The sequence below is a fragment of the Antedon mediterranea genome, chromosome 2 (genome assembly GCF_964355755.1).
Source record: "Antedon mediterranea chromosome 2, ecAntMedi1.1, whole genome shotgun sequence".
Taxonomy (NCBI): domain Eukaryota; kingdom Metazoa; phylum Echinodermata; class Crinoidea; order Comatulida; family Antedonidae; genus Antedon; species Antedon mediterranea.
The window spans coordinates 36650492-36678243 of record NC_092671.1 but is presented as its reverse complement, the minus strand read 5'-3'; the positions used below and the strand labels follow the sequence as shown (position 1 = coordinate 36678243).

General features: G+C 32.3%; 1 protein-coding gene across 2 annotated transcripts in view; it reads right to left on the bottom strand.

Moving 5' to 3' along the window:
• The window catches only part of LOC140040935 (colorectal mutant cancer protein-like), a 92799-nt gene that overhangs the window by 39781 nt on the left and 25266 nt on the right, over nt 1-27752 (bottom strand). The window contains exons 3-4 of one of the 2 annotated variants that reach the window (XM_072087221.1): nt 23366-23508; nt 3899-3979 (exon numbers count right to left, since the gene is read on the bottom strand). In XM_072087221.1, coding sequence (XP_071943322.1) covers nt 3899-3979; nt 23366-23508 — 224 coding nt within the window. Of the gene's footprint in view, nt 1-3898; nt 3980-13087; nt 13255-23365; nt 23509-27752 lie in introns of those variants that run through there. The other variant, XM_072087223.1, reaches the window with a different exon arrangement.

Sequence of the window (27752 nt, the reverse complement as noted above, 5' to 3'; positions counted from 1 at the left end):
ATAGCTTTTAATTTGCAAACTTTAATTAGCTATAATTAATCATAGACATAAATAATAAATGGCAGAGTAAGAAAATGTATAATTAATGGATATAAACAAAGTTGATACTGTATTAAAGGGCACCAATATATTCATTTACTGAAACATACGCCTGTGGCAGAAGGAGAACAGCTCCATAATACAACGTTTTATAACATTTTGATAATGAGGCTTATTGAGAGGGTAATGAGGGTCCACCATTTTTCATTCACATTAATAAGCTCTGTCTACATTATCAAACTAGTTTGACAAAAAATATGATGTGCCCAAATATGGTAGTGAAATTAACAAATATGGTACTGATATGACATCATCATGTCCATATATGAGCACATCATGTTTGTCACATAAAGTTTGATAGTGTAGACAGAGCTTATAGCACCGATATTCCATTTTTAGCAACCTGGATTTATATACACAGTACTCTATGCCATCCATCCATGCTTTAATGTACATTATTTTAAAATGTAACAGTTTTTTCCATGCCATAGCATTTAGATTATCATTAACAATATTTATATTGCAGCTACTGTAAAATATACAATAAACCATCTTCTCTATACTACAGTTTTCAACCCGCAATTCCCTACTTGGTTGCCAATGACAACTGCGAGTAATCAATCAACATGCTCATGTAATTTTACGAGTTTCATTCCGAGTTCAACCTGCATGCCCCTTGTAGCATGTAATAACATTGTCGAGTTTCATTCCGAGTTCAACCTGCATGCCCCTTGTAGCATGTAATAACATTGTCGCAGTTTGTTTTCCTTTGAGAACATTAATAATGACAGATAAAGATGTTTGATAAATATTCAACCATAAAAAATAATTGCGGCAATCAAACTGATGATTAATAACCAACGTAAAAAGGATAAGAAAAAAAAACTAAGAAAATGCAATTATGAAATGCCGGGTTGTTTCCACAAGGTTTAAAAATTACTCATGACTGCCTATTTTTTTGGGGTTACTGTACCCTCTTTTTATTTATTTATGAAGTTAATATTTTTTATCTTCCCTGAACATTTACTAATTCTTGTTGAAGACCTTGCATACAGTATAAAATATGGAAGCCATAATAATACAGGTCAGATGTATAAGTGGCATAACGCAGTTGCCCAAGGCCCCTGGTTTAGCAACCCTAAGTGGCCCTCTAACGCTGGAGTCCTTGGGCGTTTTTAGCTTTTTCGACATATTTTTTCCTCTTGGCACTGCTCAGGCCCGTGAGCGCTCATAGGCGTTACTCCACAGATGAATATCAAAATCTATTGACCTTTGATTATTTGCATTTTAAATAGTTTGAAAATTTCAAGTACAGATTTAAAAAAAGTATGAGTCAGCCTCATTAATGCAGAAAAGATGAGGTGTGGAGGGAAGCTAATTTGACTTACTGTAATGCGGTGCTTAGCATTTGTTATTATCTGTTATAAATTAATACACTGCTGGATATGTGGGTCTTTATTTAGAAGAATGCTCTGAGCATGTGCAGTAAAAACGAATGATGTTATTACTTAAAGCTCTGTATACACTATCAAACAAGTGTGATAAAACAAAAGTGTGATGTGCCCAAATTTGGTAGTGATATGCACAAATATGGTAGTGATATGACATCATTATGTCCATATATGGGCACATCACATGTTTTTGTCACATAAAGTTGGATAGTGTAGACAAGGCTTTAGTACTGTATACAGCTTATTAAAATCAATTTTTGAAGGGCACTAGAATAACAAATGCTGATCTTCCCAAAGGAGAATATCCCTCTCTTTTCATCAGAATTAAATCTCATTACTTAACAATATTAATTAAAATTTGTATGATATTTCAACACACACCTAATAATTAGTTTTGATTTTATTTATTTTGACACCATTCAGGAAAATGTAAATACTGACCACCAACCACCCTTCCCCCTCTCGCTCCCTAATAACACCAGCCTCTCGTACCACTAACATTCAATACCAAACAAAACACCATCCCTCTACCACTCCCTCTCACATCCTTTACAACACCCACCTTCCCCAAAATGGGAAGCGCTTGTTTATCTAATTTTACATTCTGAAACCAGTATCCTCTGATATCAGAGGTAAGAGGTATAAGAGAGTTACCTGATCATACACGCACTTACTGCAAATGTACTGTAACTTTTATATGATTTGATCAGATTAACATGTACAGTATAGAACGGAGGTAACCTTTAGTGTGTTATTGCTACAGTATAATAATGTAGTATAACATTATCTGTCTTATAAAACAAAATGTTTAGTTAGGTGTTCAGAAACACAGGTAAGCAAACATCCCGCAGCTGAAGAAACACCAAAATAAAAGCAACATTATTGATTTTGGGTTCATTGTAGTATAGTGTATGTAACATTATTTAAAGAAAACAGAGCAAGTCATTTATCTGGCAAAAATTGATTTTAAAGGCCAATTTACACAGGCGAGCAGTAACGGTAAGTGGAAAACTGCGTAGCTTGTCCGATGTAGAATCTAAATCTATCCTGAGTGGAAAATGTCAAAGGAATAACATAGATTCTATATTTATGACTATTACCGCTCGTTTGTGTAAATTGGCCTAAACACAGCAGAAACCCTTCCTTTGAGACATTCCTATTTAAGAGATACTGTACCCTTATTAAGACGCTTATCCTAAAGGGGTCCCCTTAATAGTATACTGGACGTTTTTTTGTAGAAACTGCATTAAAAATAAATAACCATATCAAGTAAAATCTGTATATTTAATGCAATGATATTTAAAATATATTAATGTTTATTGTGTAAAAATTGTTATTAATATATTTATATCAGTAATAAGATGTTTTCATGTGGTTTTATATTAAATATCTGTATACAATTACTGGCTTAATGTAAAGAGTTGTATACAGATAGCAATGTTATAATTTTTTATTTCCGTTGCAATGTCTTAAAAAGAAATAAATAACTCATAAAACACGTTAGTTATGGAATACAAAGATTGTATTGTTTTAACGTCGTGAGGTGGTTTCCCGAATGATTGTGAAATCAAAACGGTACTGGTTATGACCAACTAGCGTTATTGTCACCAACTAGTCATCCATTCATAGAAGTACTGATGTAGTAGCCTACCTGTACGGTGACCATAGAATGTGACCCGAGACATGACTAACTACGACTTTTAGATGATAGAAAGTTGAGAAAATTTGTTACGAGTAGTTGTACGATATGAAGATGTTTATGACAATATGTTAAAGATGTAAAAACATACTACACTAGGCATATAAACAGTCATGTTTGTTAGTAAAAACAATTTTATGTTAAAAGATATAAGGAAGAAAAGCAAAGAGATTATGAAGCGGCTGTACCCGAATATACAATACAAGTATTGTAAGGTTAAAAACTAGAAATTTAGGCGATCTTGTCAAAGGTCAAGCGCCATCAGCTTGCCACGTTTCGATATTCAATATTGAACTTGACCTTACTTCTCGTTATGAATGTTTGTATTGTATTATTTATATTTTGTATATTATTATTATTATGAAGGAAATAAATGTTACTATGAAATGAAATGAAATAGGAAATGGGAGTGACTGGTAGGCAAGTCTTCCAGGAATCTAAATTTCAGTTCTTTCATTAGTACAAGATATTTTTAATGAAATACAGTAAAATTATTATAATAAGTAATTTTTAATCTTTTATCAGAGAATTGTGTTGTTTCTGTGTTGTTAACAAGCTATTCTGTGTTGTACAATTTTCTGTGTATTTTTACTGTTTTATTTATTATATTTTTTTATGATGATATACCAGTTTTTCAAAGCAAATTTCTGTTCATTTCAGTTTTAATGGACAAATAAAGATAATATGACAATGACTAAATAACACTTACTGCCTCCACATTGGAACGGGACTGGCGACTCTGACCCGCAGCACTGGACATCACAATGTTTTCCAGTTCTTGTCGATGTTTCTGCAAGAACAATGGATGCAAATTTAGTTATGAGCAACTGGCAGCTTGAAACAATTGATTAAATGAACACATCAAATTACAGACCTAATCGCATTAACTCTCTTAACATTAATGAGTCTCTAAAACCTAATTCAGGTCACTGCAATCGGTTTATTTTAACGCCATTATTTAGAAGGTAAGTGTAGCAGAAATAAATGAACACATGGCAATGATTTTAATTATCGTTGTAACTAGAATTCAATTTAATGCAACACAAATTCATAAACGTTTCCTTTTACAATACTCTACCACGTTTTACAACTTAATAAATTGTAAAAAAAAACACTCTAGGATTAAATGAAATTGAATGTTATCCTATTTTTTTCACCTCTGGGCAGTGTAAAACGGCTTTTTGCTGTTTTAGGATAATTAAAACAAATTTAGTTTCACGTCCAGAAATTAGTACTATTACATATTGGTGTACTTATGTATCATCTAATTTTCAGTCACTGTTTCACACCTCATAATGCAATAATGAAATTACGATGAAAATTGAATGATCTTTTTTCCAATTAAATTGATGAAAACAATCAAAATAACTAGTTATAAATTTCCAAAATTTGATGAGAAAAGAAGAAGTGTTTTTTTTTAATTAGGACTGAAATAATTATATTACTGTAATGCCCTGTTTGCACTACAAACTTTAGGTGATATGCCCATATATGGAAATGACGATGTCATATCACTACCATATTTGGGCAAATCACTACCATATTTGGGCAAATCACCACCATATTTGGGCATATCACTACAATATTTGGGCATATCACTACCATATTTGGCCACATCATACTTTTTTTTGTCAAACTAGTTTGATAGTGTAGACAGAGCTTAAGAAAAATTGTTATTTACTTGAAACAAAGACAAAGGTTAATAAATTATCATTCATCAACATAAGGTTATTAACCTAGAAAAGTGATAAACACAGTAAAACTATATCATTACTTATTATGTCAATATTTACTTGCAATTAATTGCATAGATCCCACGAGACACAGGTATGGATAACATTCAGTTATTAATCAACAGATATGTCTGAGGATCCAGTCCAATATTGGAATCCATTTCAAATTTCGAAGATAATAAAGTTTCATCAATCTCGTTAAACAATCACAAACTTTAATCGAAAAAGTAAAGATACAGTATTCTATAGATAATTCATAAAAATGTTTTTGGCAACAATACTAGGAATCAACTGATATAAGAATTCGTTAAGTTTGATGATATTTAAGTATCTGAAAAACATATCTGTGTCGCATATCCTATAAAGATGGTCCAAATATGGTAGTGATATGACATCATCATTTCCATATATGGGCATATCACATTTTTTGTCACATACAGTTTGATAGTGTAGACAGGGTTTTATGTTTTTTACATTCAAATTAACAATTACTGTTTGTTAATATAAAGAGTGTTATTTTGAAATATTGTATAAATTATTACAAAATATATCACCAAAGCCCAGCTGTTTTGAGATATAAAAGAATAAATCAGCAGTAAAGTAGTACACATTAATGTATTGTAATCTACAGTACATGAATAGTTTGAAAGCAAAAGGGAGCTCTGAATAGAGAAAAACGAATTTGCTATTTCCTTAAGCTCTGTCTACTGTTATCCACTATCAAACTATGTGACACAAAATACATGTGGATATATATATGGACATGATGATGTCATATCACTACCATATTTGGGCATATCACCACCATATTTAGGCACATCATATTTTTTTGTCACATAAAGTTTGATAGTGTAGACAAAGCTTTATGCCTGTAAATAAAAACGATAAGTAGAAATATAGGCCTACTGTAAAGATACCAGGGGGCTAGAATGGCATTTGGTGGTAGAAAAGAAAATGATAAACATGTTTATGTATGTCCAGGCTTCTCGGTATGAAGAAAGAAAACAAATGTAAACGTGTTGCTCCTGACACATATAATTACGAGAGGGCGATAGATGCTGGTTTTTGATGAAATCATGTTTGGGTAAAACCAGGCTTCTTGGCGTGGTACAAGGAAAAAAAAACCCAAGACCGGTATTTTATACTTGTTACAAACCAATATACCAGGGTTGTAACTTAGTAAGCACAATGTTTGTTCAATGCCTAAAGCTCTGTCTACACTATCAAACTTTATGCGACAAAAAAATATGATGTGCCTATATATGGACATGATGATGTCATCACTACCATTTTTTGGCATATCACTACCATATTGGGGCACATCAGAATGTTATTGTCAAACTAGTTTAATAGTGTAGACAGCTTTAGACCAGAAATAGAAACTTTGTACGAGAAATTGAAATAATCATAAACATCATGCTAGGAATCAGGATTCCTAGCATGTAGCATGCAAGAATCTTGTTTACGTTATTACCAATCAATACAATCAGGAAGGGGGCGCTTTACGGGGCATGGTAGTGGAAAATTAAAGATGTTTTTGTATGATCAGGATTCTCAGAGCGTAGCAGTTGCAGAACATATCACATGTTTGACAGTTGCTTACTGAAAGGTCATTGGAGTAAAACAAAAACAACTCAAATAAATAATTTAATTTAAAATAAATTGTCCAATAATTGGAATTCTTTGCCCGAACATGTGACAGCAACCTCACAGTGAATGGTTTGGACAAATTCTAGATGAATCAACCTGTAATTTATGATCACAAGTTAAGAATACAAAAACAGAAGGAGTGACCAATTGGATCTGGATATAGAGGACTCTTAATTTAGTCCTGCATCCAGTATATTATCTAAGTAAACCTAAATCAAAGCTTAAGATGTTTATCATCAGCTCCGACTTTACTACATGACTTCATTCATTGCATTGGTATGTCAAGTTCGCTAAGAGCATCTAATTTTTTTATGGAAACAGGCGCATTATAAGATTTCCATATTGTTAAGTACTGTAAGTAAGTTTACTTTTTCTATACTGTTTTCAAGTTGAAATTTGAGGTAAAATAGTCCTTCTCTAGTTCTACAACTCTTTATAAGATGCAAATATATATGTTCAAATAATTTCATTTGGCATACGAACTGTCAAATATATATGATGACCTTCTACACCAACAGCGAGAACCCGGGACCCCCCCCCCCCCCCTGGAAAAGACCTCTTAACATCACAGAAGACGCACGTCATCGGAGAATACCTACCGATGATACGACCTAGCTTCGGCTAGCTCATTCACCTGACCTGATGACCGACGATGAAAGGTAGTGGTATGTAACAATACTTTTTTGGCTTAGAAAAAAAAGAAACTTACAAAAAAAAAAATACAAATATATAATTTATCAATAATTTTGAAAATAGAACCAAATTGTACTTACTGTTTCAATTTAAAAAAAAAAGAATCAGCCAAACTACCTATCACCTTAAAATCCAAACTTGTAAACTACAGTAATGATCCGCTGACCGCCAGGTAAAGAATAAGCAAAGCTAATGATTATAATACAGTACCACCCCAATGGATAATAAGGAACTGTCTATTCTAACAAGTATAATTAAACTTATGGCCAGTCACCTACAGGAAGCGATATATCATAAGGATGCTAATAAGCTAATTAATCTAGTATCAAATGTCCAGGTTTAAATAAATAAACCACTTTATTATACAATATTAAAGTTTAATTAACTTTGAACAAACAAATGAATAACTTCACAATGAAAACAATTCATTCAAGTTAATTTGCATACCAAGTGCATCTAAAGTTTTGTTACATTTTTAAAGTGTAAATAGAAAAAAAAATTTAAATTTAATTTTACAAATAATAAATAAATACATTTGAACAAACAAATTAATTTAAACTACACAATGAAAACAATTAACTGTTAATTTGCATACCAAGTGCATCTAAAGTTTTGTTACATTTTTAGTGTAAACAGAAAAAAATTTAACTGCCATAGTTTTAAATTTTAGATTGGATGTTGAGTTCAATTTAACTTTTACAAATAATAAATAAATAACTTTGAAGAAACAAATAAATAACTACACAATGAAAATAATTGTTAATTGCATACCGACTGCATCTAAATTTGCAAGTTTTGCTGTTTTTGAAAGTGTATGTAACTGCCATACTGTAGTTTTAAATTTAAGATTGGATGTGGAGTTCAATTTAAAATTACAAATAATAAATAAATAACTTTGAAGAAACAAATGAATTAAACTACACAATGAAAACAATTAACTTTTAATTTACATACCAAGTGCATCTAAAGTTGTTTTACATTTTTAAAGTGTAAACAGAACACAATTTAACTGCCATAGTTTTAAATTTAATATTGGATGTTGAGTTCAATTCAACTTACAAATAATAAATAAGAAGCTCACTCCAAATGAAAATATGGCAACAATCTACGATACAAATTATGCTACACATCCGGTAGTACTTTTACAAATGACAGGCACGAAGGAGGCCTACATTTGATAATACATACAATGGAAGCTAATCCAACATTTTAATGGAAAAGAATGTAAAGTACTAGTTTTCAATATGCAAGAAAACCGTGCTCCAAGGTCTACTTTAAATATTCTCTTGAAGAATTGGCAAAAACAACAAATTACCTGTTTAATAACGACGACATAACAACTTCAAATTCAACAGTTAGTACAGTATTAACTGTCCGTATCAATCAGTTATCTATGTCTCTACTGTAAAACTGAATAAATTCACCAGAAATGGTTAAAGCAGTCCTAAAAATGTTGATTACTCATCAAACGACACTTGTTTTAGTAGATTCATTGCTATGCATTGCAGAACACTAATAATGTGTTTAATGAAAAACACAGACTGGCGCTAACAGTAGAATTAGCCGCTAGTCCTTCAGGCTACTTGTCCATTGTCTAGGCTATTATGGCCTAATTGTTTGTCGGTTAAACACATAGCAAAGCCCGCAACACATTTACTATCTCCACAGATGCTACCAAGCAAAACAATGATATTTGGAATTTAAACAGAGTGTGAACGTGCTTGATCAGTTGGAAAATCACTTGTACATCTACATAAAAAGTAGTGCGAATACACATACCACAGTACGATATAACGTTAAATAGTACTCAGTCATTCAGTTCCAAAAAAATACTTTTCTTTAGTGCATCGCGTTAAGAACAAACCTGCTGTTAATATTCTCCGACAGTCGACAGTATTACAACAAAATATCAGCTTGAAAGTGACATCCGTAAAAAATAGATGTAATGAATTTTTAGAAGAATCTCCGACATAAACTTTGATTAGAAAACTAGACACATAAATTCGTGGGCGAATTATAGAGGAAATTGGAGACAAGTTTGCTAATGTTTTGCTTTGAAACTTATCTTGCATGAGGAGTGTGATTTATTTATGTCAACATTGACAAGTACGAAGTATAGTTGTCATGAAGTAAAAAGGAGAGCTTATTACATGTGAATCTGAATGATAAATATAATGTCTGTCCACACACAGTAGATGTGAATATAGTAATCTTATATATTTATTTACTCATTTTCATATAAAAGAATTCAAGGTTTATTTGTTTGTATAGATTGTAACTAACTTTATTAACTAGTTTGACGAAAAAAGTGTGATGTGCCCAAATATGGTAGTGATATTCCCAAATATGGTAGTGATATTCCCAAATATGGTAGTGATATGACATCATCATAAAGTTTGATAGTGTACATGCATCTTTATAATGTTAAATCTTTAAATCAATATTAATAATGGGATATTCTATAAAATTATCAATCTGTACTTACTGTATAATAAAAGTATATAAAATATAATTTTTTTAATTGTTAATTTTATTCAATTTTCAGGTACGAAATTTAATCTACAACATTATACACATGGCAAAGGTGCAGCACCGCGAGGATTGCCATGAGTGTTAAGAACTATCTAATCAGCTCTCCACGCTACACCTCGCACAAAATATTATATATTGGTAGATTGTGTGTATCGGTAGATTTCCCATTCATGGTCGCTGTAATTTAAAGTTAACCTACTCCATAACAATGCATAAGCACTCTATAAAACTTTGCAAGGCGATATCAAACACACAGTACGCTAAATTACCCATAGACACAAGATACATAACCAGTGTTGCATAGTACAATGCAAAGTGTATACAATATTAGGAATAAAGCGTATAAATTTGACTACAATTACCTGCCTTTTATTGATGTTGGGTAATACAGCATAGCTATAGGGGGTTGGCAATCATAACAATTAAAGTTTGCGTACTGTGGACGCATCCCTCAAAAGTAAATAAAGTGCACACAGAGTCTACTACACAGTGCCCTTTAGGTGAACAAATAGTTCAAAATACGAGACCAATGAATTTCAATGTTATTCTCTGTGTAAAATATACCCCAGGAGACCTATTGTATATAATATTTGTCTGCATGGCTCACTTTGTTCAGTTCTCTTAAGATTTATGTTATTAGTGAGAAAAGTCTTAGGTACTAATACACACACCATAGAAAAACATAGTGCTGTACAACTTCTAGCTGCAATGGAAAATAATGGATATTTGATGTAGCTGATCGCCTGATCGCATAGGGTTTATCCCAAACAGCTTGCTTTTCGTGAGGCACGTCATTGCACAGTGCATGATGTGAAGGGTTTGGGAGCAATAGCACCAAAGTATAATAAAAACTTATACTGGTGGTGGAGCTATTGCTTCCAATTCCTTCCCATCATGCATCACTCACGCTATTTGCGATAACCCTTATTGCATTTTGGATAATGTTAATGTTTTTGCTAATAACCAACCACAACAAAACAGTTATTTTGGGAGAAGAGATATCAGTCCAAAAAAAATATATTTTTAAATAAACGGTTTATTCTGCGTTATTCAGCAGAAACATGCCCTATAAAATAAGAATTGTAATATTATAGTATAGTTTAAAATTCACCAATATTTATGGCAGGTTGATCGATCCAGCCAAGGCGAGATTACTATAATTGTAGAAAAGGTGCAGTGTATGGAACTAACTACTATCTAGCATATCACTTAAAGCAATCGTTTTAAAACACCTCTTTAGGATTTCATCAGCACACTAGTGGATTTTATAATGCATTAAAATGGAAATAAAACAGATTATCATTTTGAAAGTTGAGTCAACCGGTAAATGTACTTTAAATAGGTTTTAAAGTAGCTGCCTACCTTAACACTGTCTTAATATAAGCAGGTAATTCCACTCTTTCCTGATACAAGCATGCATTTTACTACTACTACAGTAGATAGAATAAGGGGAACTAGCATGATCCAATGAGTGACTCACAATGGTGCAATTATTTTAAGCACAATAGCTTTAGTCTTCTAGTCTTCACCTTCCCCAATTCTAAATTATCAACGATGACTAAGATTATTAATTACGGAACCATTTACGAACAAACAATTCTGATGTTATTAATAATTGGAGTATGAATGAGATCATTTGTAATTGATTCCAAGTGGATACAGCCATTTTCTGTTCTTGAGTAATAGGGCGTGAACACCTTTCAGACATTTCTTTAGTAATCACAGTGGTTTGAAGTACATGGTGCTACTTAGCAATCTATGTTGGTTAATTAGAGTATAAGTTTATGAGATATACTATACAGCATTATGTAAATTAATTAATGATTTTGCACTTTGAAATAATTGATAATAATTGTCTGCACTTGAAGAGATGCAAGTAAAGAGATACAGTATTAATAGCACTTTATTAATTATTTTTTGTCAATAAGGTAAAGGTTCCGTATTCAATTCTGAACATAGGGTAATGAGCTGTTAGCTCATTTTACTTAAGCCTTGGCATTATGTGGTAGGGTGGCCATGGTAGGGTGGCCTTGCCGCCTTTTTTCTCCCTAGTATTTTCAAACAGGTACTTATTTACAGATGAGTAGACTGGGAGTTGTCGGGAATTGAACCCAGGTCTCGCTGTATGACAGTCACGTGTCCTAACCACTCGACTACCCAACTCCTTTATGTCAATATTTTAACATAAAGTATTGGTTTTTGGTACAACATTTAAAAATGATGTGAAATTAGGTTTGTTTTGGTTTATTTTCAGTTAAAATTGAAAGTACTGTAATTTAAGTAGGAAGAATAAATTCCTCTGTAAAGTATGAAATTCTGGCACCTTTTCTACATCTATTTTAATATCTAAACATGACAGGACTTTGTACTGGTAAGGTTTGAAACTATATATGAAAACTACAGTACCACGGAGGGGTTGTGGGTAGGGAGTATTAGGGTAGCAAGATAATTGGACTTTGTACTGGTAAGGTTTGAAACTATATATGAAAACTACAGTACCACAGAGGGGTTGTGGGTAGAGAGTATTAGGGTAGCAAGATAATTGGACTTTGTACTGGTAAGGTTTGAAACTATATATGAAAACTACAGTACCACAGAGGGGTTGTGGGTAGGGAGTATTAGGGTAGCAAGATAATTGGACTTTGTACTGGTAAGGTTTGAAACTACATATGAAAACTACAGTACCACAGAGGGGTTGTGGGTAGGGAGTATTAGGGTAGCAAGATAATTGGACTTTGTACTGGTAAGGTTTGAAACTACATATGAAAACTACAGTACCACAGAGGGGTTGTGGGTAGGGAGTTTTAGGGTAACAAGATAATTGGACTTTGTACTGGGTGAGAAGGTTAAACTACATTTAAAAACTGTCATGGAGGGGTTGTGATTTGGGAGTGATGGGGTAACGAGATGACCGGACTTTATACTTGGAAGATTTTAAACTTGACTGGAGTCGGGCAAGTATTCCCTCTACTACTGCTGTTTAAATAAAATATTTGTCAAGGTAATACATACTGATTTTACACTTTAAACCCATCTGAAACATCCTCAATAAAATTGAAAATAAAACGTTTTGAAATACCATTAATATTGTTGTAAGCCTACTATAGTATATTGTTCATGTACAGGTTGGTAAATCAATAGAACACATGGACTGCTCCAAATATAATTAAGAATGACATATCCAGGCTACTGGTGCTGCATTCACATTAAAAAAGTTTTAAAAGAACCATAAAAACCGCAAGCTGCAAAAATGGTTAAGCACATATTTCTACAATTAATAGCATACTTACTTTTTTCTTTCTTAACATCAACATGCTTGCAGAGTAGTAGTATTATCACTGGTGACAATCGAAAGAGTATTGAAATCCACAAAGGCAGATATATAGACATTCAATGAAAGGATTTTGCTTTGAAATCAATTACAAGTGAAATCCCTTAGCAGCATTGGACGAGTGTACGGTTTCTAAGAACGAGAATAGCTTATGTTTCTGTCAACCTGATACAAACGCAATACACAAGTATTTATATATTCATTTTCTTCTAATAGAACCACATGGGTGGTGTAATAATTCATCCAATGTTGTACAGTAGAAGATAATCTCTTTTAGTATACTATACACCTTTACCAACATGACAGTTGAGTACCTTCCTTCAGCAATCTATTCAAGCACTTGCATAAGTGTCGGCAGTACAAAAGATCTCAATTTAAGATCATAACATCCTTATACATAAATACTATCTTCAAATAAATAATATCCTCGAGGGTGAATAATTCAAACATGAGCGAATCCAGTGCTTAGCCCGAGGCTAATGCAAAAAAAGTCACTCAAAACCGTCTTTGTTCAATTAGCTGCGACACTAAAATAATATTGTGTTATGAGTGCATCTTTGTGAAGAACTAGCCGACTATGACTTCAAGAATAAACTTTTCTTCTTCCGGGACACGACTTCTATGTCACTGGATCTGTCAGTTCCAAGACAAGAATAATCAATTCGCCAACGATTGATAATAATATTTAGGTTGATTTGAGGCGTGTTGCCTTGTGCAATGACTACCGGTAGATTTCAGAGCAACGGAATTGATTATGAATTAAAAGGTGTGATAATTTAGATTGTGTTTTACTACCTGTTTAGCAATTGTAAGGTAAATCCACAATTGCCCTTCAGATGTAGTAATACCATCCATTCACCTGAGTTTATGTCAATACTGCACAATTCAATGCACTATAACAGCACTCTATATTGTAATTGTTCATGTATAACAACTTTTTAGGCCTGTGATGTTTAGTGGCCTTATTAAATTTTACCTAAAAAATATTTAAATGTTTTTCAACCATTTTGCCTTTTTTCCATAATAATAATATATAAATTGTAATTGTTCATGTATAAAACCCTTTAGGCATGTGATGTTTAGTAGCCTTATTAACCCATATATACAAAACATTAAAATGTTTTTTAATCATTTTGCCTTTTTTCTATAATAATTATATAAATTGTAATTGTTCATGTATAAAACATTTTAGGCATGTGATATTAGTGGCCTTACTAATCCATGCCTACAAAATATTAAAATGTTTTTCAATCATTTTGCCTTTTTTTCTACAATAGTATACAATTTAATTTTAAATAAGCATTAATTTAATTTTAAATAAGCATAAGCTTATCTACACTAGCAAGAACTTGTTAGCTCCTCCTTCACAGTCAATCTCTCTATTGAAACGTTTTCTGTCATTTAGACATTACGGTTTCCACAATTTGTTTCCATATTTTTCTGTTTAGGACAGGATGGTTGTGCTAAAGTCTACATTTTTTCCCTTTAAACCTTTTTTATTTGGTTTATCCAGTTTCTTTTGGTCTTCCTGGTGGTCGTTTCATTTTCCTTCATTGCAGTCAATTTAAGTACAACTAACTATGCTACTTCTTCTATGAAATTTAATTAAAGAATGTAACAACTCTCAAGAGAAACTCTACTCATCCTTTTGCCCTTAAATCAATAACAATTTTAACGCAATATATCTTACATTGCTTCAAGCAAGTCTCGTTCCGGATGGAATCAAATCTTGATCCGTAAGGAATCAAGTAAGATTGATCCATATGAAATTTGAAGAAGATTAATTCAGACGGAATAGTTTACTGTAAATATTTTGTCCCCAGACAAATAAAAAATAAAGCTCTGTCTACACTATCAAACCATGCCCAAATATGGTAGTGATATACAGTATTCTAATATGGTAGTGATATGTTCTAATATGGTAATGATATGACATCATCATTTCCATATATGGGCACAACACATTTTTTTTTCACAAAGTTTGATAGTGTAGACATTTAATATTGAATGTTCAAATTGACTTTTTTCATACCCTATCTGGCATACTGAAAAGCGCCGGTGGCCTAATGATAGGATGTCTACATATAAAGTGGAAAATTTGTGTTCGAGCTTAAGTTGGATATATTTCTACCTCATGGAGGACATGAAGTCAATAGCACTGTAATATAATTGTTGCTGGGTTTTTGATTTTCTTTATTTTTTATATAAAGCACAAATGAGTTTGTTAGACACTATGAAACCTTGCATTCCACAGAATCCTTGAAATCTATTATTACAGCATTAACGGTTTTCTAATTGAATTGTTTCTTTTGTATAAATTCTACTTTTGGGTTTTTTTGCACCAACTGGTGCAACCTTGGTCTGCATTTAGAAACAACTTTGAACATGACCATGATGTGGAAAGCAATCCATTCAATTATCCCATCATCATAATTCCATTCTTAGACAGACGGATACAATAAAATGCTGGTCTAGCCACAGAAATAGGTCCCTGGTGTGTAGCCTCTAAAAATATGTACCAATTCAGCACAATAAGGACTCTGAACAAATAGTTCCAAAATAATTTTTTATAATATTATATATGCAATATGATAAATTGCTTTGTTGGAAATAATCAATAAAAAAACATTTCGTTTCTTTACATTTACAGTAGAAGGAAAATTATGCAGTAAAAATACCCACAAACAAACATTTGAGGTACTGTATTAAAAATATCTTGAGCTTTTTTCTTCTACAAGCCATAAAGTTTGAGTGTAAAAAGAACATTAGATATTGCAGAATTATGGGTATTAATTACATTCTAGACAAAATCATACGTTTCAGTTTTGCTGGTACAAAATGTAAAACTGTATTAAATATATAATATAGTACTAAATTAATATTTTTAGCTTTCACACCAGTCCCACCCAATTTCACTTATATTCCTCCTTTCCTGGCCTTTCTGCATTCTCACTCTTGAGGACGATCAGTAGTATAACATTTTTAAAAAAACTGTTCTTTTCAGAATCAAATAAACGTGGTGTACTGCAAAAATAATATCAACATAATGATAATATACTTTCTTATTATTTTGTGTTACTTTTTAATCACAGTATGACTTTATTCCAAAATCTTATTTTCAATTTCAATCAATCAATCCACAAAATAACTAAGTGATGTGATGTTATGATTTCATAAATAATTTTAGAAAATACCTGGAGGCATAGTGGATGAAATTATATACATGTAACACAATCAAGATAAGTGTATCATTATATCGATGACTAACGAATGAGCAATGTGAACACACCTGATATATGAATGAATCACAAGGCGTTTTAAATTTCTTCTGTAATTATTTCTAAATAGGTGTCTTGATAATAACAGTAATGTGTAATGTGCCTATCTTTTCATAAATTTCTAATTTTCCAGGCCACTTTCGTCTAGTTGTTGTTGTCTATAAAAACCGTTTGAGTTTAGGTTGTAGATATTTTTACCGCAAGTTTCATTCATATCATTGTTGCTTTATTTTTCATTTAACTATCATAATTCCATTCTTTTGTCTAGTTGTCTATAAAAACCATTGCAAGTATGTGTGTAGTTGATGGGTTTGGTAAAGGCTAACTTTTTGTTCTGGTCTGTTTTTCAGACACTGTAGAACTCACCCTTTAAAACTGTACTGTGACTAAATACATAACAGTACAAAATAAGTAATTGTTTAAAATATCCTAAAGCTCTGTCTGCACTATCAAACTTGACAGAAAAATGTGATGTGCCCATGAACATGATGATGTCATATCACTACCATATTTGGGTAGGCACATCACACCTTTTTTTTGTCGTCAAACTAGTTTGATAGTGTATACAGAGCTTAAGCTTTAAAAATAAGTTTTTTAACTTTTGGTTGTTAATTACATCACAAAATAATGACAATTACTTTAACCTTTATGTTAACCTATTTTTAGAATAATCCCTTAGGAGACGGTCAGACGGGATGGATAATTGCTACTTGCATTAATTCCAATAGTCCAGGATAACTTTGGTATGATAAATGGGAATCAGGAAATGTCAACCTGTTCTTGCTTGTCTACAACATTGTATGATTACTGGTACATGTGTGTGGCTGGATCTCAATTGATACAAAATAGTATTAGCCTAAATCCAAACATAAGGGAACAGATGGGAAGAGAGAGGGAGAAAGATACAGTAGGAAGGGAAGAAAATGTTTGGATAAGACTAGTAAAACTAATTTGAACAAGAGGTTTGAGACAGTACAACCCATAGAAATATGTACATCTTTTGGACCCAACAAAATGTCCCCTTACTAGGTATGTTCTCAGAATACAGGTTGGCTATTAGCGACATATACTGCCTCAAATTCATGATAATTATCGTTTCTTCAAGACAAAACTTGTTAAAACTTCAATTAAAAGTTATTACTCACTCCGTACATACCTTTCACAAGTCTAAGACGATTATTTAAGGTTATGAACTCCAATTAGCAAATGCAGCTTTCATCTCAACACCGAATAACATCACTGCTAAATGCATTTCGTTTTATCAAAATACTTTCTTGTTAATGATGTTTATGTACCATACAGTTAATGTATGTCAATAGAGTTTGCTTGCTGCCAGCAAAGCGAGATTCTTTAATCAATTTCTGAAACAGCATCCTTCCATGGGAGATAACTGATAAGGAAAAAACCTTCAAAATCGGCCGCAAAGATACCATAATTACCCCACCAGCTGCTAAATCATTAAACGAATGTTAATTTAAAGATGAAATAATTGGATTATTACATATTAATTATGATTAGATTGTATTAAAAGCATATTAAGGTTGATAACTTCATCTAAAGCAGATGGTAAAAACTTTGAAGTTATGATGTGTGCATTTAACCGCGAAGACCGATGTATGCATGGTTCGATTCCCTCTAACGATCCCAATGGAATAAAGTACATTCACATTTGACTTTGCTGCATATTAGTAGTGGTACAGTGGCTTGCTTCCTAATCCTAATGTCATTGGTTCAAATCCTGTCACAATTCACAAGACCTTTTTGATGGTCAAACAGCGCCACTACCTAAAGTTCTGTCTACACTATCAAACTTTATGTGACAAAAAAATATGTCATATCTCTACTATATTTGGGCATATCACTACCATATTTGGTATTTTTTTGTCAAACTTATATTTTTAACAATGTAATAATATGAGACTTGGTTTATTGAAAGCATAGGTTTCCCATCTTTAAATTAGCCAGTATGAAATATGAAAATAAATTTTAACTCTATACTTTATAATCATCAATTAAAGGAGAATTTTAGCAGTACGTAATGATTGTTGTTTCTAAAGATAAAATGTTGAATTCATGCAGCGCATCCAAGGTGTTTGTCCAGCTGTGTAATCACAAACTGACCATTGATTATGTCCTCATTAGACTTGTACAAGAATCATTAGCTAACTATTGATCCACAACTAGCCAACAAATGAAAAATGATAAATGACCAATGTATTAAAATGACTATTGAAATATTTAGGTCCTTGGGCCATTAATAATATTATTCTAGCAAGCTAGTATTGTATTGGAATTCATTATGACATCAAATGACCATTAAAACATAACTTATAAGAAATAATTTCGTAAAATCTATTTATTCATTATGTTGTTTTGCATACCTAAAAAAAAAATGGTAATATTATTATTCTATCAAACTAGTATGTTAAGGTAAGCTAATTGATTGAAATATATATTTATACTGGGTAACCTCTTCAGTCAAGGACTGGTCTCCCAGAAGGCCCAGTTGGTGATCAGTGGCTGTGATATACTAATACACCGGGGTAACACCCTACTCGTCTCGAAAGACGTACTAGGTTCTTTAAAGTGCACACAAACTAGATGTGTACACTGGACCTACGGTTTATAGTCCTTATCCGAGAAGACTTGTTCTACCACCAGAACCATGGAGTGAGTGAGCCTCGAACCCCTGCCGATGTTATGGCTACGTAATTATGGTTCCACTGTCTTAACTGCTCGGCCACTCACTCACACTCAAGCTAAATGACCATTAAAACTTTTAAGAAATAATTTCTAAAATATATTTATTATTGTTGGTTAATAATATAGTTTTAGTTTAGATACAGGTTACTACACACTTGGTATGGCCTTTTTATATTTTATTTTAAATTGCATTTTTTTTTTCAATAATTAAAAAACAGCGCAAACCTCCCAAAAAAAAAGCTAACCCCATCGAAATTCGATGGGGTTTGCGATGGTTTTTTTTTTAGGTTTGCTGTGTGGTTTGCAGTGTTTAGCAATACCCTTGCATACCTACAGGTATACAGCAAATTTAATTTGTTAATTTGCAAAAAAGGTTGATTTCTGAATTATTGTATACGAATAACGTCAGGTGAAAAAACATGGAATTTTATCTCATGCACAATGTATGTATGTACTAAAGCTAGTGAAACTACCATACAGCATTATAATAATAATAATAATAATATCCTGGATTTATATAGCGCCTTATGTTGTGAAACCTCTAAGCGCTGAACATTATTACCCCAGTCATTTTTTTTGTCAAACACGTATGGAAACATACTCCCATAATGCAGCTAGTAATCAGCACAAAGTTGTGTCTTGATCTAACCGGGTTCCCATTTATACACCTGGGTGGAGAGAGGCAAACGTAAGTTAAGTATCTTGCCTAAAGGATGCAAGCAATGCGACGAGAGTTGGATTCGAACCTTGATCTCACGATCAGTAGTCAAACATCTAACACACTGCGCCACACGCCCTCTTAAATGCTTAAAATGCACCTATAATCAGTGAGCCATTAATGTCCAGACATAATATGTTATCATGTAATAAAAAGAAACTTGAAAAAGTAGGCCACTGGTCAGAATGTTGTGACGTGCTTGATTGTACTTTGCAACGCTTGACTGATTTTGGTTCTCTGGAGTCCAGCATCGGTATTATTATCAACATGACCGAGTTTGATTTGTTTTTAATACCATCGTGAGATTTGGTATTGTAATGTTAGATTTACTATAGATTAGTAATCTTACAAATAATAAAACGAAATGTAAAATTCTACTAGATTCAACAAAAACTAGGTAAAAAGTAAAAAAGTTAAAGATGTATTGTCCCCCAAAAATCATGAAAAATAAAGATTTATAAAATCAGATGTTGAATAGGCCATTTTGCAGTATTAATGAAGTTATTCACTTCCATAAGAAAACAAAATGGGAAAAAAATGATTTCACTTATAAAAAGCCAACAAATTTAAAGCCCCATTCCCTACGTTTTTTAGATCTAATTTAAGATCACAAACTATATTTAATGTAAAAATAATACTATATGGTCCTATTGCGATAACTTTTTTCGTCTTTAAACGGTTAAAAATGTGAAAAATAAATCGATTTTAATAATTATAGCGGCCCGCTATAAATCCCAAAATGCATTGCGCGCGGATTGATATTGTTGTTTTTCACCTGTAATTCGCCCACTTTTCGATCGATCGTGAAGCCAAAACAAATGGAAGACTCCTAACTTTTCAGCGAAAATACCGGGTTTTCCCCAATTTGTATCAACGGAGTCTGGCAAAAATAGAAAGACAATTAATGTAGCAACTATACAACGTCAGGCTAGGTATATAGCTAGCGTACGATGTTCGTACGTTACCGATGTTTACCAGCTAGGCCTACAAAACTAAGCCTAGCTAGGCTAGGCCTGAGACCGTCCACGAGAGGTCGATCGCCGCGAGCTACTTAGGTAGTGCATTGTTTCTCACTTTTTATCATAATTTACCATAAAACGTACATTTAAGACAAGGAATGACATGGTTTAATGTTTTTAAAGTGATATATATGTATTATTTTCCAAAAAACGTCCAAAATTGCAGGGAAGGGGTCTTTAACCAAAAAATGCATTGTCTGACAGACAATTTGACTATTACATTATGTGTTTTAAATTACTGTTTTCTCAGGTAAATAATCTTGTTTTGACCCAATTTTTGGTCAAAATAAATATTCATTCATTCATTCTTTTCATTCATTATTATACTTTAAAAAAAAATTATCATCCTTAAAAAATCTGTACAATAGAATGTAATAAATTAAATTAAGGTTTACAGCTTCAGAATAAGATACAGTAACACTGTATACAAAACTATAGAGGGTGCTATTTTACAAATTTTCTCAATATAGAGGGCTCACTACAAGAATCACATTTTTTTTTTATGAAGAGTTTTAGTGTTCTAAATTGAAATATATGATTAATCTAATATAATAAATAAATCTTTATTATTATCAAGGCATTTACAGGTTCATAACTTTGCATGGATAAGATTTGTATTTTTTTTCAACATGTGGATTATGAATTTCATATTTATAACTTGATATTTATTATCTGTCTATTTTTACATCCTGTGCAACTTTTGTTCGCAATTTATCATTTATCATAAATGATGCCACAGTTGTTTGAATTCTCAGTAATAGACAAAATTCTTTGAACCTTCATTTCTTATATTGTGTTTTGAATCTCTTTAAGGAATGGGAACACATATATAGGGTAAGTTTAACGGGCGACATCGGATTTAAATGTATAACGTCTCAATAATAAAGTACAGAATATTGACAGAAACAGCAAATTTAACATGGAATGTAGGCCGGTTATCACAGTGTTATATAAATATTCTGTTTTTGAAGAAAAACAGTTTAATCTTGTAATAAAATAATTTTATATGCACGTTATTATCAAATAAAAAAGGTCAGACAACCTGTTTTTTTCCCAGTTCAAAGGAATTTAGGAACAGGCCTATAGTTACAGAAACAGGTTACAGCCACTGATACAAGCCTATCCTTGGTTTAAACCCGTCACAGTAGATATAAGCCCAGGTATTTGGTATGTTATTAGCAAACCTTTTGCGTAGGATATCCTACACAGTATAACCTAATCTTTGGTAGAGCCTTATCTGGGGTGTATCTCACACCAAGGGATACAATATTGTATACATCCATTTTCATGCAGTTTCAAGTTGTTGAAAACTAGGCTTGAATATGTGAACAGAAAATAAGGTTAAATGCACTTTCTAAATACAATTTTCTTATATCCTACAAACATGATTAGCGTGCACTGCACTACTTCTCCTAAAACGTATCTGTTACTATTTAACTCTCTAACAATTTTCGCATTCGCATATAAACTAGTTCCCTTGATGTCGACACGAGCATTCAACTGCTTCCGCCGCTCTCCTCATTTCAAGAAAGATCTTTATAACACGTTCATATCTGTTTCTCAGCTCTTACTAATTTAAGAAATACCATTCCCAGAGGAGATGGTGACATTAAAGAATAATGAATTCCGGGACGGATTTGGTTTAGCCAATGGCAAATATCAATCAATTACTCTTAAGAATTCATTACAATTTTTTTTTCTGCCGAAAATTAGGTTTCACATTTGTTGAATTAGTTTCTATTTATACATTACTGATATTGTTTTTTGGGTATTTTTTTTTTTTTTCAAATTAAAGAAAAGTTTCAAATCTATGTCAGCCCAAGCCCTGCTACAAATGTTTTGTTAAAATATTTTAACAGATATGAGACTGCTTTCAGAGTAGATGGAACTAGAGTAGATGGGTACTTAATTGAATATCTGGATAAGAAGGGCCCAAGTCCACACAATAGTATTTTGAGAAAAAAAACATATTTATTGTTGGTTTCTTGTTTTTATGACAGCTTTTGTATTCATACCTAAATGTAAAATGATATAGTATATGATTATACCTGCTTCTGTTGCATCATGGGAACGCGTTTAAGAATATGGACTTTGGCCTTTAGGTCCAGTATACACATCTAACTGTACACTTGAAAAGGATTCAGATTCAGAAGAGTAGGGGAGATAACCAAGTGTTGGTGTTGATCGAAGCCCCTGCTATGCACAGACAAATGATAGCTGGTTGTCAGGTGCACAAAACAATGGGACTATTCAGAAAGAAGTTGATCAGACACACTTGTGTGCAATTCAGACCAGGCCTAGTACGTAGGCGTTGCAGGATGGTTTTCTACTGTACATTTATTGCCCAAATATGGTAGTGATATGCCCAAATATGGTAGTGATATGCCCAAATATGGTAGTGATATGACATCACCATGTCCATATATGGGCACATCACATATTTTTGTCAGATACAGTTTGATAGTGTAGACAGAGCTTAGAACACTAGATTAATGTTAGTTGATTTGATAATTACTTACTCTGTTGGCCATGTCAAGATATTTTGCACACTTTCTGCTTCCATCTCCTCCTTTCTGCATGCATGTTCCTGGTTCCGGACTCAGATCCCGTGCTCCGGAGTCATGGTCCCAGGATTCTCTTGCTGTTGAGGAGTAACCTGTACCTGAAATAATATGTAACCTAATTGATACATTTGATAAAACAAAGCATTTTGTGATTGTGATTCAAGTAAAGAGCTCTACAAAACATAATCTTGGCTTCAAGAAATTTACATTTTGTATTTACTTGACTGTGTAAAGTTATATTCAGTTATTAAAAGATTTTGTTTAATTGTAAATATATTTATTAACTAGTAGTAATAATGTATTAAGGATAAACAAATGTGTCTATTTAGGACAACACAAAATCCACTTCAAATGTGTAGTGGCTGTAGTCACATTAGTGTCACTTTATGGCGTCGCTGATGCAATGCCAGCACATGTAAATGTAAAAACACAACTTGTATAATATTTTAATCACAGATTGATTCTACCGATATGTCAAATAATAATAATCGTAATATCTTGGATTTATATAGCGTCTAATTTTGTGAAACCTCTAAGCACTATACATAAACTAATACGAAAAAAGGGAATTCCAACCATGCCAAAAAAAACTCAAACCGAAGTAAGGGAATATGCCTTCGTTGCTAACCAGATAACACTAAAAAAGTCCTATCCTCTATAGTACAGTATCCTCATCAGTTGAAACACCACCAATAAACCAAGACCACCCTAAGAAAACAAACAGACCAATTGGCCATAATGTAAGGCATAAGAAACCTGATGAAAGATTGCGATTAAGTTGCAAATGGCCAGTGGTAAAGAAAATATAACTGCTTCATAAAATTAAATATTTTTTGGCTCCACTGATTTACTGTACGCAACCCAAGTTGTTCCCTTTGTTCCGATTTAGCAGGCTGCCAGTGTAAAAATAATATTGATACAGTACCCTTTTTTGAACATTTTTACATAACCACAAAAATTACCTCAATTTGTTTGGAAAAGCATGCTCTCGATCATTCATTTATTCTTTATTTCGTGAACATTGTACATACAAAAATAAAAACTCTATTTAATTATAGTTATACACAACTATACGTAAAACCCAAACAGGTACAGTACATGCTTAAATGAGGGACTAAAATATAAAGCTAACAACTGTCGTAGATGCAAGGAAACAAACTTTGGCCCAAGGCAAAACTCATTAGAAAAAAGATAGTAAAAAATGTACTGAAGTTATTAGAAATCTTGCCTAGTACAGTTTACTACAGCAGACTAGAGTACCTTGAAAATTTTTATGAACGTCATTAATGTTACAACAATTATTATGATACTACCATTTCTGAATGGGTAATCATTCATTGTAACAATAAAATCCTAGATGAGATGTTAAAGTAATTGAAGACAGTGCTATCTCTGGTAGAGAATCTTTTAAAAGTACAGATATAGGTGGTACACATTCCTAGGTCCTATTTCTGCTGCATAAATTAACCCCATTTTCTTGGGAGCAGAAACAGAAAATGTTGGTGGTAACCGGTTAAAAAAGGCATGCAAAAAAAAAACCCCATTCACCCATTCAATTCGGTGTCGGAACGCCATTTAACCGGTTATTGCTGAGCTGAGGCTTATTTGGCACTATGCAACAGAAATAGACCCTTAAACAGCATAGTACCCTATTCTTACAATGGGTTTTAAAAAGAAGGGACCAACAGCTTAATATCTCACCCAAAGGACTTACAAATGTTGATGACATGTAAAAAGAGCAGAATGATTTATTCTGAACCATAAAATTAATAATAATTTTTCAGCATCTATACTATTTAAGATAATGTACTGTAATTTAGAATGTTTACTAAAATCTCATCTCAATATTATAGCTTCATACAATATATAATTCATCCAAAATGTGAATTTGCATATTAAGGTGAAAGGTCAAGCACACTTGAGATATACATGGATATTGTTGCTGCAGCATGTTTTCAACAATCAAATGCATTTTATTATAAATCATGAATAACAACATGAACCAAATACAGATTAATAATTCAACATATTGAACATTTTCATGTTATAATCAAGAATTTTAAAATCCAATTTAATATATTTTTCCCTAGACACAAAACATGTTGTGAAATGTAAATTTCTATTGAATAAAAAGACATCTATAAGTATAAACTGTACTCCAAAATGTGAGCATTTGTGGAAATTTTGCACAAATTATTGAAACTAATGTATACATACAAAGTATATATAGGAACATTTTTCTTAAAGCTGGTTTGTCTACACTATCAAACTTTTGGAAAAAACAAACAAACTGTGATGTGCCCAAATTTGGTAGTGATATATCCAAATATAGTAGTGATATCACATCACAAATTTTTTTTCACATACAGTAAAGTTTGATAGACCAAGCTTTAGATAACATAAATAAAACATACATTACATTACTCAAATGTTTATTTTACAGATTTGCCAATTCCGTAATTGAACATTTTGCAGCATCTTTTTTTAATATTTCTGATCGATAAAAATAAAATGATAAAATAGGAATTTCTTTTAAATGTTATAAATCTCAAAATGGTGTCGTAGGAAAAACTAGAAATCAATCAGACAAAACATAATTGGTAACATGACAGATACATCAAAAGATTATTTTTATAGTTTCAAGATTCTGAACTAAATTGGATTCTTTCAAAATGATTATCTTTTAACTAGAAAAGAAGACATTAAAGAAATGTTACTAAATGTCAGAACAAAAAATATATTGGCAATTTGAACAAGCTTCTGAATTATTATATATAAAGTTTTATAGAAAGTTTACAAATTGAATATTTTGTATTTCAAGTAAAATTGGGAATTTATATTATGATTATGATTATTACTGTATAGTATCTATAAATTAAATTCAAAGCTGACAATGCAATGTAACGCAAGCAATACACTAACAATGTTTCGGAGTGGAGTTGTAGCTGGTGGTTATGATGCTTGGCTATGAATTCAGTCCTGGGTTCAAGCCTGTCAGTGTCAGGATTTTTTCTAATGGCAAATTATAACTCCACTCCTTTGCCACATTGAGGATAATAGTGAATAAATTTGCTTATGGTTATCCTTGGCATTTTGCATAAATTTTAAACACTAATCTATCTTTAATTATTATTCATAACTAAAACTGAATATACAGTAGCCTTAAAACTGAACATGTGCTGTAACTATTCTGATAAATACAGAAGACATCTTACCACTACAGTACTGTAGGCACGCTTTCAGGGTAATACACCTTGTTAGAATTCTCGTGGGGACAACATGCAGAACGTAAATTTAAAACATAACCCCAAGTCCTAACAAGGTAATCAACCAAACTAAGTAAAGAATAGTTCAATGTTACCCCTCGCAGGTTAAATAGGATCATACACTCTACATAGGATACTCTCCTTGGGGTCCTTTTGACACACACATTATGTGTCTAAAACAGGTGACAATTCTCACACCACGGCCTAACATCCTCAGAATCAGTAACTTTACATAGTAAATACAACAAACAAGACACCTGATAAATATATTATATCAATAAGAATAATTTGATATTGTAGCCAAACAGATTTATATTCAAGATATACCTCCGGGTTGCAATCTGTAAATTGTAACTGTATTGCTTACAGCATGAACGTGACAATTCAAAATCTTCAGCTCCTTTTAAATAGACTTCACTACAGTAGAAATTACACCAACCAAAAGTGCTAGCTTACCTGGATAAACTGACATTTGCCTATTATTCTCTCAGAGAAGTGAGCTACAACTCAAATATATTATTATATACATTTTATTTAACACCCTTATCAGATAATGGTACATTCCATGAACCCTACCCTCAAGTGGGAGCATCCCAAAACACAATCATCTCTTTCCTTTGAAGGAATAAGAATCATGTTGTTTCCTAAATGAAATATGAAATATGAACTAGTAGAACAAGTCAAAATGTATACTTCTGGACAACAACTTTTCTACAATTTCATTTTTAAGAAGATGCTCATTGTAAACTTTCATACGTTCTTATTATGACACAGGTGATAAGAAGATTAACCAAATTCACACTAGAATCCGACTTGGTTTCAGCTGTCTCAATTCGCATTTACTCTTACATGGACTTCGGGACAATCCAAATTGTACTTGTGGCTTTAATGTTGAGAATCCGCTTCATTTCTTATGTTACTGCCCTAATTATAATACACAAAGAGATATTCTACTTGTAAGCGCTAACTCAATTATTGAGGATATCTTAGCCAAGGATTTTTCTTTAACATTTAATTTTACATTTTTAAGTGAAATTTTTATTTTTGGTTCCGATCTTCTTTCGAATTGTGAAAAT